At 39.3% G+C, this 15,838-nt stretch overlaps 1 protein-coding gene across 3 annotated transcripts; it reads right to left on the reverse strand.

Moving 5' to 3' along the window:
* Positions 1-2,151: 2,151 nt before the first annotated feature.
* On the reverse strand, positions 2,152-13,005 carry LOC118933344 (cytochrome c oxidase assembly protein COX18, mitochondrial). Of its 3 annotated transcripts, none has more exons than XM_036927532.2 (6): positions 12,496-13,002; positions 11,347-11,447; positions 9,162-9,325; positions 8,372-8,493; positions 6,551-6,658; positions 2,152-3,880 (listed from the first exon to the last, which is right to left on the reverse strand). In XM_036927532.2, exons 1-6 carry the CDS (start codon positions 12,835-12,837, stop codon positions 3,707-3,709), a joined length of 1,011 nt encoding a protein of 336 aa, XP_036783427.2. In that variant the 5' UTR covers positions 12,838-13,002; the 3' UTR covers positions 2,152-3,706. The 3 variants fall into 3 exon arrangements, with proteins under 3 accessions (XP_036783427.2, XP_036783426.2, XP_036783428.2); XM_036927531.2 differs by having other exon boundaries at positions 8,372-8,496; positions 12,496-12,998; XM_036927533.2 differs by lacking the exon at positions 8,372-8,493 and having other exon boundaries at positions 12,496-13,005.
* Positions 13,006-15,838: the final 2,833 nt, after the last annotated feature.

Genomic DNA, 15,838 nt, shown 5'->3' on the forward strand with positions numbered 1-15,838 from the left:
GGGGACAAATCCCTTCACACTTGCTCGTCGCCTTTCTCTCCTGTGAGAATGGCGACTCCTAGCGGCTTGTGCTGGGCAGATGTGCAGTGACAGGTTCTCTGAGTCTGGCCCGGGCAGCTGCGGGTGAGGCTCTGTGCAGCTGCTGTGATCATGGCTGGTCTCAGGCTGCTGCTCCGCTATGGCAGGGCCACACCAGAGGGGGAACGGGCAGGAGGCTGTTTATCACCATGAGGGGGCCTCAGAGCTGTGCTGCCACCCAGGGGGTTAGGGCGCCCAGAGTTCCCTCGAATTCCCAGCTGCTGGGCTGAGTGTGCCAAGACGCTTCCATCCAGCCATGACGCTCCTGTCCTTTGAAGACTTTCAAAAGGCACTCACTTTTCTTTTGTCCCAGGGGTGCTGGCTGTGGGAACCCGCTTGTAGGTTTTACTGTTCCATCTCCGTAGTATCCAGCACACCATGCACCGTGCTCCCAGTGTGGATGACTAGGGCTGGGTATTTAGCAGTCCTGGGCTCTCTCCCTCCCTGCTCCAACTCCTCTCCTCTCGCCGGGGAGCTTGGGTCGGTGGTGCGCTCAGGTCCTGTTGGGCTGTGGTTTGTATCTTACCCCCTTCATGAGGCGCTGGGTTCTCACAGGTGTAGATGTAGACTGGCTGTTGTACTGTCCTTCTGGTCTCTCTTTTAGGAACAGTTGTATTTGTTGTATTTTCAAAAATATATATGGTTTGGGGAGATTTCCACTGCCCTACTCATGCTGCCATCCTGACTCCTCCCCTTTGCCATTTCTGCTATGATACAATCAGCACAACCATATCTGCTTCTGCTTGATTATACATGTTGCAAATAGTCAATTCTTGTTATGTGAGGCAGTTAATGTTCTATAAAGTCACCACAAACACTGAATGCTGAACCACTGCTTCTAGAAAATGTACAGGGCTGGTTTCTGGGTGCCTCATCACATTTCTGTCAACCCATCAACACAATATACTATTGATTCATTAAGACTGAACTCATGGCCAACAGCATTATAACACCTGAAAGAGGCCTACCTAACGCAGGTACTTGCTCCTTAAGGAACATCCCAGCCTTCTTATGCTTACGAACACCAGACAGCACTTCAGCATATGCTTGAAAATCATTTTAAATAGCAAAATTGTTACCAGGTTGTAGCCTGGTTCTGAACCCAAGTTTAACTTCTCATTGCTTGAAAGGCCCAAAGTTGAGAGATAAGTGTTGGTGAAAGGAAAGGTCACTTTATTCTGGAAGCTGGCAACCTTGGAAGATGGTAGACTAGTGTCCTAGATCTCCAAAGTGCCATTTAACGTGAGAGAGTTTTAAAGGAAAATTTTGGGGAAACAAAAGGGGCTACATGCAGAATCAGCAGTGTCAATAGCTCAGGGGCTGACCTGCCGGCATCAAGCAGGCTGTGTGCTTCCAAACTGCCTTGAAAATGGATGTCCCTACCTGTGGTTTCCAGGGGGCTTCTGCAAAATTCCTGAAACTCAAAGATCTGGTTAGATGCCAACATCGAGAGAGAAGTTTAACTTTTTAGCTTGTTTCAGAAGGGAGTGAGTTTCGCTTTGTTAGAGCCTCAAACAAAAAGCACAAAAATGAGAAAAAACATGGCACTAAATAGACTATAAAAAGGACACTGGTTTACAATGTGATAGCTGAAACAAGGCACAGCGGCACCTTTTTTGACTTAGCTTGAAACATGTGCCTCAGGTGATTTGAATTTGACACTTTGTCTACGAATGTAAGAAGCACTGTATTAATTTGGGGGTTACAAATTAATTTTAGTGAGTAGACAAACAAAATACAAATTTGTAAATAATGAGGACTGACTGTACATAAGTTTCAATTCCTGTGACTGGGAGGCAGTTGTTTCAACAGGGCAGTTACAACTAAGCACTGGGAAGTCAGGGAAAGAAAATGTATTCTCCACTGCTACCTCTAAATTCTCAGTGAGCTGCAGTGACATGGCAACTCAAATGGCTAAGATTTAAGACATCACTTAAAAAATGGTTAATTAATCTCACTTTAGGTCTTATTTTATTGTAAAACATGAGAGGGGATGTGTTGGGGAGGAAGAAATTTCCTCTACCCCTCAGGTTTCTTCTAGCTGGTTTAAGAATCAAATTGACATGAGACAGATTAACAGGGGAATATAACAAAGTTTAATTACATATGTATGGGGAAGTCATAGACATAGATTCCAAAGAAAGCCAGGGACAATGAGTATATGTCATCCTGAATCAAGAGGGTAGGGGTCTGAGACTTCAAAGGAAAAGGGAAGCAATTCATAGAAATATGAGAATAAATGTTTGGTATGCAAATGTTTGCTGGGCCACTGAGAAACAATGGGACACAGGAATTTTAAGACTGCCCCATTCCTCCCTGTCTACAAACAACCCCTAGGTTATATGGTGATGAAATTAGCTACAGGGATACCTCTCTTCCTGACGCATGTCCTCTATCTAATTTAGTCTTTTTATGTTTAGGGTAGGGGAAGGTCAAAATTTCTTTCTGTGTCTTTTGGGCCTTGGTTGTGTTCAACTCTGAAATAATCTGCATGTCATAACAGCACATCTTAGGGTGGCTTGCTCTTGTACCCTACAGATGATAGGGCACTTCAGAATCAGATTCATTACCCAACTCAATGAAAATTTATAATTTTCTTAAATGCTTGTCAAATTTATTCCAAAATATCCCAACCAGAACTAACTTTCTTATCTTTTCAACTTAAATAAGCAAAAAACTGGGTCCACAATTTATATTACCTGTCAATTTTTTCCTATATTAAAAGTCTACCACAGTTTAAGCCCATCAGAGTACTTAATCCTGCCAAATAAACAGCACTTTATAAAATCACCTCCATAATAGGTAGTTACCCTTCTGGTTTTTTTCTTTTGACTAAACAAATTTAATGATTAAGATTTCCACTTTGGATTCTAGTAGTACTTTGGGCTATACTCTGTATTCCAGACTTCAGTTACAGAAAAAGGAATGCATACTTTTTAAAATTCTTTCAGAGGAGGGCTGACAGGCAACCTACCACATGAGGTACCTTCTTGCATGCACAGGTTATTCTACTGTATGCATTTCAAGTCCATTTTTAAAATCACACATTAACTCATCATCAGTATTATGTTTCATAGAGGAAGACTTCTTCATCAGAGTTTCTGTTAAGTCCTAGGAGGGTGAGATGGGGTGGGGGAGGGGTTGACTGCACTCAGTGAAGGGGCCTCATGTTGTGAGTCCCAGGACTTTTCTGAAAAGCATAGCTTTATCAGATGCTCAGATGGGTCAATGACCTTTCACACCTCCAAAATTTTATAAATCACCTCACTGGATTCTCCTATTTTATAAGACTCTAATATGTGTGACTGTTCAATATAATTTGACACCATTTGGTATCTATTTTTGCTCTCCAAAGTTGTGGCACCTACAACAAGTTGTAATTCTATAAACAGAAACCAGACACTTTGATTCCACTTTTATACTCTTAGTATATAATTAAATATAGTATATTTCTAGCACTAAAAGATTTTAAGTATTGTCAAATATACCTGGATTATATCTTAACCCTTAGTACTTCACAGATTTCATGATTTTAAGTAAAGACAGATTAAATCTGAACTTCTAGTCTTCTAAATATATTGAAGTGGTAGTGACACTTGTAACTATTTCAAAATAACTGGAAGTTATGTCATTTTCTTGAAATGAACTTGGCATAAAAGGCAGCAAAGAGGTCCTTGTAAGGAGTGTCTGAATCTGACTTGGTCAATGGTATTCGGCAAAGCTGGCGAAACCTAGGAGAACGTAGCAGCAAGTTCTGTGAAAGGCCCATGAAGCTGGAGCATAACCAGTAGAGAACAATCGACTATAAAAAGAAGAAAGGACATGAATGTTAGCACCTTTCCACTCTCCAAGGACACCAAGGTCCAGAGATAGGCGGGCAATAAAACAGAAAATTACAGTCTCTATAAACAGAAGTATACTAGGACTGAACAAGACCCACAGTGTCTATGAGGTATGATGGATCTAACAGGTAAGAAAGAAGGTTGGAAGGAAGACAAAAAGTGAAAAGGAAGCAAAAGGAAAGGTATTCATGACAGTGAGTGGGTAACAGAGGTTAGAGCCCAGGCAGAGGTCCAAGAGATCCCACCTTCCTTCTTTGGCAATTAAGTATACTTTTTCCCCACCAAGAGTCCTGACAAGCTGCTAAATGGGAGACAGGGTCCTGGGGACATGTCATTTGTGATGGCAACTTAGCCTCCCATGACCTCATTTCCCTCCATACAGCCATCTATCTTCCTAAGTTTTCCCAGTAACCAGTGTCTAAATGAAGTCAGGACCGCATTATCTTTGCCTTTTTCTGTGACAAACAGTCTCAGTGTTATCTTCAACGTTTCTTTGTACCACCATCCAGACTGATTATTTTGGTTAACGACTAAGTTCTGCAGTCTCTCAAAACATTTGTATACATACATGTGTTCCAAGCTTTTCTTTGGCATCAGAATGTAACCAGGCCCCAGAGGCATGACTGCATGGTGGTTGAGCATAGGTCCTGGAGTCAAACTGCCTTGAGTCTGAATTTCATTTATTTGATTTCGGTAAGTTATTTTTATTGTTTCAGTTTTCTCATCTATAAAATGTGACAGAACTGTACCTATCCCAGAAGTCTGTGTGAGGAATAGATGAGATAATCCACAGAGTGGCAAGAACAGTGTGTGGCCCATATTAGGCACTTGCCTTTATTTGAATGCATGTTTTTAGGGGCAGAATGTTACATAGCCTCAAAGCCATATTAGCACAGTAATTAAGATCAAGAGCCAAACTGCCTGGATGTATGTTAAGACTCTGACACTTGATAGATGTATGGCCTGCAAGAGTACTCAAACTCTCTGTGCCTCAGTCTTTTTTTTATCACTAAAGTGGAGATCATAATGGCACCTACTTCAGTGTATTTTTGGGAGAATTATATGAGCTATGATATAAACCACTTAAAACAGTACCCGGCGTAAGGTCAAGGATGAATAAATATTATCTATCATCATCATCAGACTTATCCACTATGCAAAAAGTGCCCTGAGCTCAAGTACCACAGACTATAAGGCTGCCTACTAAGAATTGTTATCTTCCTTAGTAAGAAAATCCTAATTTTTAGCTGAGTACACTGCCATCTTCAAAAAAGACTACTTCCCAGCCTCTTCTGCAGTTACATGTGGCCAAGTGTTAAGCTCAAGTGTTTGGTGGGACATCTGGCAAGTCCCCTTAAAAGGGGCTGGCTGTACTTGAAGCATCGTTTTGCCATTCCTTGCAAGAAAACAAGCTTCCACAATCATCATGACCATACTGTGGCATTAGGATAGCAATTACAAGCTGTGGATGATGGAGAATTAAGAGAGAAGTAGGCTGGGTCTCTCATGTCTTCATGGTGGTTAGATCAGCTTTACACAAAAATGCCTAACTTTGAATTTCCTATGTTATAAATAAACTTTGGATATTTCAGACATTGATTTTTTAGATCTTTTACTTACTTTGTACTCAATCCCTCACTGAAACTACATTGTTCTTATTTTATTTGTTCTTGGAGCTTCCTCAGTTATAACTGCCATTACTCCTCTCTGGAAATGTTGTGAATCTGTATTATTCTATTTTTTCAAGGCATTTTACAACAACATTACTATTGTGGTCATTTGGTGTTATTTTATTAATTCTCACAGACATTATGATGTCTATTTTAGAAATGTGTAAACTTACTTTACACAGGACTAATGACAATGTTATGTCCAAGGAATAGCTTTAAAAATACATTTTTGATGCTGAAAACATACTGTTTCAGATTCCAAAGACAAGTATACTCTTATATATGCTGACATAATTCTAATTGCTAATAACAAATGAATTCTACTTCATGGTCTGTGTGTTGGCCCTGAGCAAAGGCAGAGATATCAAAGACTGACACAGCTTTTGCCCTCTTAACACTAAAGTATCCATGGGAAATAAGCACAAAGCTAAAAATATGCATTATCTGCAAATGTAACTATTTCTATTTCTATCAAAGTTTAATTACATATAAATAGGACAAGTGTACCTAGCTCATAAGAGTTTTTATGAGTTCAAATAATATCTCATATAAACCCATATGGACTTGGGACAAAGTGTGTATTTACTTCTTTTTTAAGTGCTAAATTCCTTAGCCCAGTCTATGAGACAGAAACAAATCAATATGTCAACTAACCAAACAGAGCAAATACTATGTTCATACTACTGTGAAAGCTACTTAGTTAGATTCTGAAAAAAGGAGAAAGGATTCTGATCTAGTAGGAGAATTAAAACACATTCACATAAAGGAAGATTAATCCCAGGAAATATTCAAGGACCACTTGGTGACAGAGATAGCAGATGGTTACTACAGAAATGCAGAAACCAGTATGGGACTGGGTTGTCAGAGGGAGCTCAGAAGAAGAGGAAGAATCCCAGCCAATTTGAGTTGAGAAGAGACTTGATTTAGTACATGCTATACACAATGCTGGTGCTTACTCACCGAAGGTACTGTCGCAGCGATCGGAATCATCAACACACATACCGCACGGACAAAGTATGTAATATATGTCTGAAAATGAGACATTCCAATTTTTTGCAGAGCAAAAATCTGAAGGGGTGGAATACAAACACACACAATGATTATTATAATGCATGTTAAGTTAGAGAAGCTTTAAAATACAAACTGATTTTTGACTGGCCTCCACCTGTATTTTAATAAAAGCAAAAAAATTAAAAATAAAACATTAATAAATGTATATGGTTGATCATTTAACTTTTAGAAAACTTAATAACTGTACAGAATTCTTAAATGGAGCTTTAATCAATAACAATAAAAAACAGATTTAGCTATATAAAACAGAATCAGTAAAATTGTTACAAGTCAGTATTTTTTAAAGACTGAAGACTCAAAGTACCTTTTAGACAGGTACCATACACGAATCATTATCCTTATTTTTTGGCACCTAAATACAATGCTTGGCATAAAGAAGGAACACAATAGGTATCTCAAAGGTCTGTGATCTGGCCACATGGAATAAGGGGAAGAACCAATGATAGGAAAAGCAGTTATGATTTATCAATTACTTATTTAAGGGGCAGCCCAGCATAAAGATTATGAGCACAGACTCTAGGCCCAAACTACCTAGTTTCACATGGCAACCCTGTACTTGGTAGTTGTGTATAACTATGCAGAGGTTATTTAACCTCTCTGTGCCTCACTTTCTCTGCCTTAAAATGAGGGTAGCAAGAGCACATACATCACAGGGTTATTTTAAAAATTAAATGACTTAATTCATGTAAATTGCTTACAGTAATAGCACCTGTTATGTTAAGCAAGGTTTATGTTAAGTAAGAATAAACTTTTATTAAACTTATGCATGCCGGGTCATTAGATGGTATAAAGGAAAGACTAGAGAACTGACATTAATTCATTGTGATCTTGTGTTTATCACTCCTTCTTTCTAACAAATACTGACTTAATTCCCAACCATGTCCAAAGGATAGGCTAGGTGCTCTCAGGGAGACACACTTAGACTACACATGGAATCTTTCCTCAAGAAACTTTCATGAAAGCCCTAGAGCATCACCTTTATTTTTCTCACTTGAAAAAAATAAAGGATATAATAGATTTCCCAGAGACCAGTGGATATGAGACCTGTGAGAGCTCAACCGAGGTAGATCAATTCTAAGGTTTCTTCCAGCTCAGAGTCTGTGTTCTACTCAGAGCCTAAGAACAGCTCTTTATGAAATTAAAGGCCTGTTTCCCCTAAACTGTTGAGCAAAGCACCATGGGATAATGGTAAGACATTGCCAAGAGGTCATATTTTATATGTATGTCTTTCCACTCCATCTTATAAAGAAGTTCCATGACTTTTTCTAAGGTCATACAGCTAAAATATGACGGTCAGGTACTAACTGTGCTCCTTGACTACAAATTTACATATTAAATATACATACAAAACACAAATCTATTGTGGGAATAAAATCAGATTGATTAGTCACCTTACTGTCTTTGCCAAAAGCAAATCACAAATTCGGATATATTAGAATCATAAAATGTTAAAGCTGAAAGAGACTCTGGAAGGGTATTAATTCAGCTGGCTTGTTTTCATTATGAGTGTTCTGACATTCAGAGAAGTGAAGGGATTTGCCCAAGATGTGCAGACAGTTTGTCAATGGTTGATCTGTGACTAGAAACTAAGGTGTCTGAGCTCTAGCTCAGAGCTACCACCGCCAACTTGAACATTTATGATGTCAGAAGAGCAACAATAAATATCCCAATGATTTAAATGGCAGACAAATCTCATTTAAAACCACTGACCTCCACTATTAATAAATTGATGACACCAACGGAGACTGGCAGAATCCAAGTGGAATCCAGTGCAGTGAGGTCAGGAAACCACAGGACCCCATCAGTAGCTAACTGCTCCTGAACAGAAAACCCTGCTGAAATAGTTTTATAAGTAAAACACAGAAGAGGGAAAGACACAAGATGTAAGTAGTTTGACAGTTCCAATAAGGTGTCCCTCACCCTGAAGATCTATTGGTCTTATTCAGGTTATTTTCAATCCACAACATAAATAAGTCCTTCCTGTAGTGAGAAAGAGGCAAGAACTTTCTGTAGCAAACAGAGGTAGAAAGCATAAAGATAGGTAAAAGTAATCTTTTCAGATTCAAATATAAGTAATGATTTATCCATAGGCTGCTTTAAGTCTGTTCAGATACTTTCTGGTTACAAATACTTTTCAATGAAAGTAAAAAACAAATGCTTTATATTGTTTGTTAATTAATGTTTAAATTTATAACTGTGACAACTTTTCTGGTTTTTTAATCTTATCAACAGAAAAATTCTTGGCCAGAAAATCAAATTTTGGAATTATAACACTAATTTTATTATGATCTCCAGGAAGCAGTATTATCGCTGTCCTTTCTAGCCTCTTCTGTTAACACAGCTAGTTTGCTTACATTTAAAAATTTAAATTGTATACCTTTGTAAGGAAGATGGTAAAAATAATCTAATTATGAAAAGTACGGCTTTTTTTCCCCCCTCCAGAGAACAAAGACAATGTCAGAGAACTTAGTTGGGGGAAACAAACTTCTGTGATAACTACCTTCTGAATGTGTTGTCCCTGTGCTGAAATTCCGGAGAGCAACAGACATGAAGATCCACATTGGAAGCTGAATCCATACTAATACAGTGGCTTTGAAAGGGTGGCAGTTGTCCCGAACATACAGCTCTGAAACAAGCCTCCGCATATTCTTTAGGTAAGTGAGCCTAGTTTGAGGGAAGAAGGAAGAAGGGAAAGGAGAAAATGTCATTTGACTCAGTGATTCATACCCATGCTGTGGTTACTGGCTAAATGACTTGTGTAGGACTTTCAGTTGTCATAAAGCTATGTTAAGAGACTGTCTAAATAAAAGGCAAATAAAGCCTTTTACTGAAAATTCTCTAGCTACCTACAAAAATTACATAATTCCATAAATCTGACACTGTCAGCCTACAGGCTGTGTCTCTGGTGGTCTTTGGCCAATTAGGCTTTAAGAAGGGAAATTTCATTACTAACATGGTCTGACCAACCACAATTTATAGCAGGAATACTAAGAGTGAAAGCATAATGTACTCAAATCCCTCCTCTCGAGCCAAGCTCAATTACTTGATCCCTGAATATAATTTTTGTAGTAACATGGTTTTGTATTGTGCATGCTCTTGGCCTGTCAAAATGGTCTCCATTCATCAATCAACTCTTTCATGAAGAGTCTGTTTCCCTGTTAACCATATTAGTTATTTCTGTTTTTGTCTTAAGTCCCATTTTCTAGACTATAGTCTCCTTGAAGGTCAAGAGTTGGGTCTTATTCATCTCTAAATCTCTTGCAGCATGTTTTGCACAAGGTAGGAATTCAACAGATTTGCTCAATTTAATCAAATTATACTATATTGATTAAAACAGTACACACAGACGTTTCAGGCTTTTTGCAACTGCGTACTTTTCCAACTTTATTTCCTCTATAGGCATCTGTGTGCTTTGGTGCCTGAATAACTTAGGTCATCCAACAAATCAGACTTCCACATCAGCATGCCTTTGAAAGTTATTTTATTATCTGTGTGGACAGTCTGCTTTCCCACTGTACATCTGACAAACTCCTTTCTCCCTTTCACCCACCCCTGCCCCCACGTTCCCACCAAGACTCATTTCTATTCAAAATACAGGGAACTCTCAGATGTGTTTCCCTAGAGAGCCAGCCATCTGTGTAAGGATGTGTCTGGAGAATGAACCTGCCAGTGCTGAACAAGCAAGTTTCCACAGTCTTGTCTAGGCTGCACATACAACCCAGGTGAACAGCTACTAATCTGTTCTTTTGGCCTAGAGATGTCATTCTCAGATTTTTGTACCAATAAAACTTCATAATTAGAGGTTTGTTAACTTTTCATTTTACTAAGACATTAAGTTGTCGCAATGATTTTTAAATATGTCAGATTTTTTTAACACTAAATACAGAAGGAAGCAATTCTATACTTAAGACATTTGGTAAATTTACACCTATATAGATAAATATATGGATAATGACATATATATTACATATTCATACTACAGAGCCCTTGTTTTTCTTACTGTTGTGAACTGGTGAACACTTTGTCAGTCTAGTATGGATTAGAACCTGGGAAACTGGCTAAGTAGTAACTTAGGAGGATTCAGAGGTTCCCAGTGGATGACCTACAGGCACAGAGCTGCAGCATGGTCAAGGATTCTCAGGCAAGAGCTTTGTAAGAACCCAGGCAGACAACTACACAGGGTAACCACAGTGGATAGACAGCACCTCGGCAATCCAGAATACTATGGTAGAAGCATTCCCATTTCCTACCTATCCATTCCTATGAGCCTGTTTTTCAAAAGGGTCAAGTTTATAAATAACCTGTATCATCTGTTGACTAAAATCCCACTAAACTGGCACAGTACTTTCATCCTGGGAAGCCTACTCTGACTTTCCATGACTACCCAACTCCTTGTACATAACCTTTTCTATAGTACTTAATTCAGTTATTATTTTATTACAAGTCTTTTTCAGTAGGCTAGAGCTCCTTAAGAACAGGGAACTTGCTCTTTTTACCTATTTCTCCATTTCTTTGCTTTCAGTCCACTATATAAAACTATTATGCCACATAAACTTAGTAAGATATTTAAGAGTCAAAAGAACTACTTTGCTGCTAAAGCTATAGAATACTCAAACCTATAATTAACACCATCACTTATATATTATATACATATTAATGGTCTCATATACATAGAATTAGTTTACCTGGCAACTTTTTTGGACCACCCCAATTGATCTACACGAATTGCAACTTCTTGGTTGAGATGCCTCGACATGTTTTTTATTTCTGGCTGCAAATTTTCCACCTAGCTAAAGAAAAAGTAGAATTCATTATGAACATATAAAAGATCATTATTCATAATCATTCATAATGTTACTATCCCTTCAACTCATTTGAAAATGTAAAATGAAAACTTAAAGTCTAAGCATAAGACTAAAGAAAACTTAAGTCTAAGCTTAAGCCATCAATTTGCTTAAGATATTCTCAGTTACAACTGAATTCAAATTCCAGCTTGTACTCTTAGCTGTGTGATCTTGGGCAAATTCCTTAACTTCTAAAATCCTGTTCTCTCAAACATTTTCATTATTATTGTGTTTGTTACGGTAATCTGTGATCAGTGATTACAATTTGCTGAAAACTCAAATGATGTTAGCATTTTTCAGTATTTTTAAATTATATTTTTAAAAGACATAAGGCTATATTGAATGCTTAAGCCTACAGTATAGCGTAAACACAACTTTTACATGCATGAAGAGACCAAAAAATTTATCTGACTCCTTTCACTGCAGTATTTGCTTATTGCAGTGGTCTGGAACTATACCTGCAACAAATCCTCTAGGTGTGCCCATACCGTCCTAAAAGGATAAGGAAGCACGGCAGGTCATATGGCTGTGAGTAACCGGACACAGGCTTGTAGGTGGTACAGCCTGAATAAAGAATCAAGCTTGCAAATTGCTAGCTTAGTAATTTTTTCTAGTAAGATCAGTTGGACTATTTGGGGATGAAAGATGCTGCAGACATACAAGCTGTTACAACCTTTAAGACGGAAAAATTACAGGTTTCTCCACACAATTTCTCCTGCTGATTCCTTTATTTTTCTCATTCACGAACACCAAGCATAGTTACACCATTTGTGCTTTGGGCACAAACCCAGCAGAGTAAACGAAATGACGGGTTGCATGTGTTACCACACATCTCTCATTTCACATAGTAGTCAGTGCTAGTTAAATTTCTTAGCAATAAAATGGTCACGATGATTAACACTAAGCACTGCAAAATTTCGGGGGAGGCGTCCACCACCCTCACCGCGGAGGCTGATGCGCAGAGTCCCGGCACGGCTCGACGCCCCTCACCTTGGCCAGGATGTAGTGCTGGTAGGCGGCCAGCGGCAGCGTCACAGCGCCGCGCAGGGCCACGGTGGTGAGAAGAATGCTGCCCCACCAGGGAAGGCCTGTCGCGGTGTGTGCGCAGAGCAGCATTTGCTCCGTGCCCTGCACCGGCGCTGACGTGGCTAGGGCCTCGTACCAGCTGCCCGCGCCGCCTGGGCCAACTGCAGAGACTGACGCCACCGCCCACACTGGCAGAGCGGAGCGTTTGGTGCCGCCCGTTGGGGCCGGTGCAAGTGGTGGGCCCCGGGCCCCGAGCAGCAGGGCAGGCAGTGGCCGCTGCAACCTACCGCAAAGCCGGCACAACATGCCTACAGCAGGCCTGTGTCCGAATCGCGGGACACACGAAAGAGCTTCCCGCGCTGCTCCGCGGGGCCGTCACGCGCATGCACTGACGATCCTGGGGATACAGAGAACGCGCGCCCGCAGACAGCCACTACGGCCCTTCCCAAACACGCCAAGGACGTCTTGCGTCGCACTGAAGATGACGCAAGAGAGGGGGAAGTCCCGCCTTCCCCACGCGGCACTGGGCTGGCCTACTGCACGCATCCGGAACTCCCGTCTGCTGGCGTGGAACTCTTCCGAGGCCGGAACTGTAGAGCCGTGGGTGGGTTTGCTGCCCTGGGCCGGACGTGAGTTTTAGGAAGCGATCGCCCTGTAGAAACGGTCTTCAGCATGTGCCTTTCCTTTCTTTTAAACTTAAACTAGTTATGCCATTTGTACGGGACTGAGCTTGGTGGGTCTTTTGTGACCAAAGGATAGTCTCCCATCTCTTTACGTGCGCCCTGGTCGCTTCCGCTAGAGACTGAGACTTGTTAATACTGCTAAAGAGTCGTCACGTTGCTGAAATGCCAGCTTGGAGGCATGTTTCCAGCCGTCAAGTTTTTATGCTTGAGGCATACTTCAGTTTGTGGAATAAAGATCTGAGTGGCTCATTTCTTCCAGTTAGCATTTTTACCCTACGTGCAAACTGACTTTCCTTCAACATTTGATCCAAAACTTTAGAAAATAGCAGATCTATTAAGAGTAAAGTATCATCTCCTGACTTAGGAGTAATTAACAGTGGAAACACCGTGAATTCTTTTACTAGAGTTTGCATGTATCCTAGATACGCTTTCAAGAGCCTTAACAGTAGCTTTAGGTGTCTTCTGGTTAAAAGGAACGGGCCATGTCTGTGGGACTAGTTTTCACTTTTGTGTTTCTGGCAACAGCAACTGGAATGAGGTAATTTCTTCGCAGAAAGGTTACCCCTAGACCTAAAGGCCAAATGGTGTTGCATGGAGTAAAATGCTGATTAGAAAAAAGACTGTGACAAAAGTTGGGGCACTGTCAACTGCAGCTGCTGTTGTTTCATTACACACCTACCCCAGGGAGCCAGAATAGTCTTTTTCACTGATTCTGGAAGTCATCTACCTTCAAATCGACATCTGAGAAGTCCAGACATGAATTTTTAAATGTGCTTAAACACACACATCCCAACGTATGCTATATACATTACTTTTAAAAGAAAAAGCTTACCCATCTGTTTCCCTATGCATTTTTCCCTCTTAAAAGTAATTTCTTTTAAGTTAAAAAAGAAGTGACAGGTTGCTGACTACTGATTAAGGTGGAAATGAATTTTAAGTGGAAATATCTTCGTCTAAAGATTGTGGTAATAAAAAAGCGACTTCAGTGCGGTTGCATCATTCTTCTAGAGAACTGATGACATTTAGAGTCGTCCACAGTGGCATTTGGGCCTAGAGACTCTCCCCTTTCAGTATGTAGGAGAGAGTCAATTGAAAAAAATCCCAAGAAGAAAAATCCATGTTTATGTATTCACTGTTCATATAATCTATGTTAAGTTTTCAAACTATTCCTCAGATCCCTAAGACTTCTTCATGTGGAGCTGTATGATGGGGTCAGGACTGGGACTTTTTCAGACACCGTAGGTCCACTTTAGCTGCTACATATTGGGATCACATAAACTTTCACTGTTTTAAGTTTGAATATTTTGATCTAAATAAAATTTATGAGTATCTAATTTATTAATTTCTCATATATAAACAAATTTCTTAATACATATAATGCAGAGGATCAGAACTTGCTATCTACTTGGTAGAGAATGTTAATGCAAGTATTTAATTTTAAAGTCCAATACAAAAGTAGTGTTAGCACTGATGTTTAAGTACATACTGGCTAACCAAAACTGATACCTTGTAATCTTTTGAGTTGCAGAGTACAGTAAAAAATGACCGTACAAATATTGAGCAAACCAACTGAAATCACATCAACCCTAACATTTCACAAATGAACTTACACACCGTATTAGAACTTTTACAAGACCAAATTTATAATTAGCCCATTCCTGTTCTGTCACACAGCTAATTTTTTAAACTTTAAGCTCCTTAAATACAAAAACTACTTTTTTTTCCCCTGCAGTTTCTAAAATTCTTATTCATCACAGTGAACCCAGGAATGGAGCTCAAAATTTGAATACGGGCTATTTATACATTATAACCTGTATATATGAACAGTCATTTAAATTTCTCATTTTCTAAATATGCCTTCTGAAATGTTGGACAAAAGGACCTTTAAAAGGAAAATTACTCTCACAAGCAATTGTTAAAGTGATCCCTTGGAATCAGACATAGTTTTCTAATTTAAGGGATTATTATTCAAGATCAAAGCTATTTAAAGTAGAATTACTTTTTCTTTGTTGAAAAACATCCTCTTGTATCATTTATTATTGGTCCTTAAGTACTGAGCATGTAAAATTGGCTTTTACCATTCGAAAGCATGAATTCATTTTAAAGTAGGAGTCTAATATGAAACCTCTTACAACACATCAGTTAGTCTTCTATTCCAGTTGTTACACATTATAAAGGAGTTATTTATGTTAAAAGCCACAGTGGCACATTTTTCTCAATATTTACTTACCCAAAACATAAGTGATGGTCTTTTTGCAGTCAAGGTAACATAGATCATACTAAGGTGCTAATGATGCTCTCATCCTTAATCCCAGCCACCTCAAATTAACACCAGTTAACTCACAAGCGACACCATCAATTAAGTGTTGTGACTTAAGCATTTATCAATTGACTGTACACAGGTTTCCCTATCCAAAAGCAGAGCAGTCCTATGAAACCTTTCATAAGCCAAATGGTTTAAAGTGAAGAGTATTAATACCTTGCTTCCTGAAAGTTTGCTTCTCTAACAGATCTACATTAGTATGGTAATGGCTTCTTTCATAAAAGTGAAAAACCTCTCCAGATTTCTTTCAGTTAGCGAAAACAGGAACTAAAACAGGGGATACCTGTTATTTCCAGAGATT

This window comes from Manis pentadactyla, chromosome 5 (assembly GCF_030020395.1).
Source record: "Manis pentadactyla isolate mManPen7 chromosome 5, mManPen7.hap1, whole genome shotgun sequence".
Taxonomy (NCBI): domain Eukaryota; kingdom Metazoa; phylum Chordata; class Mammalia; order Pholidota; family Manidae; genus Manis; species Manis pentadactyla.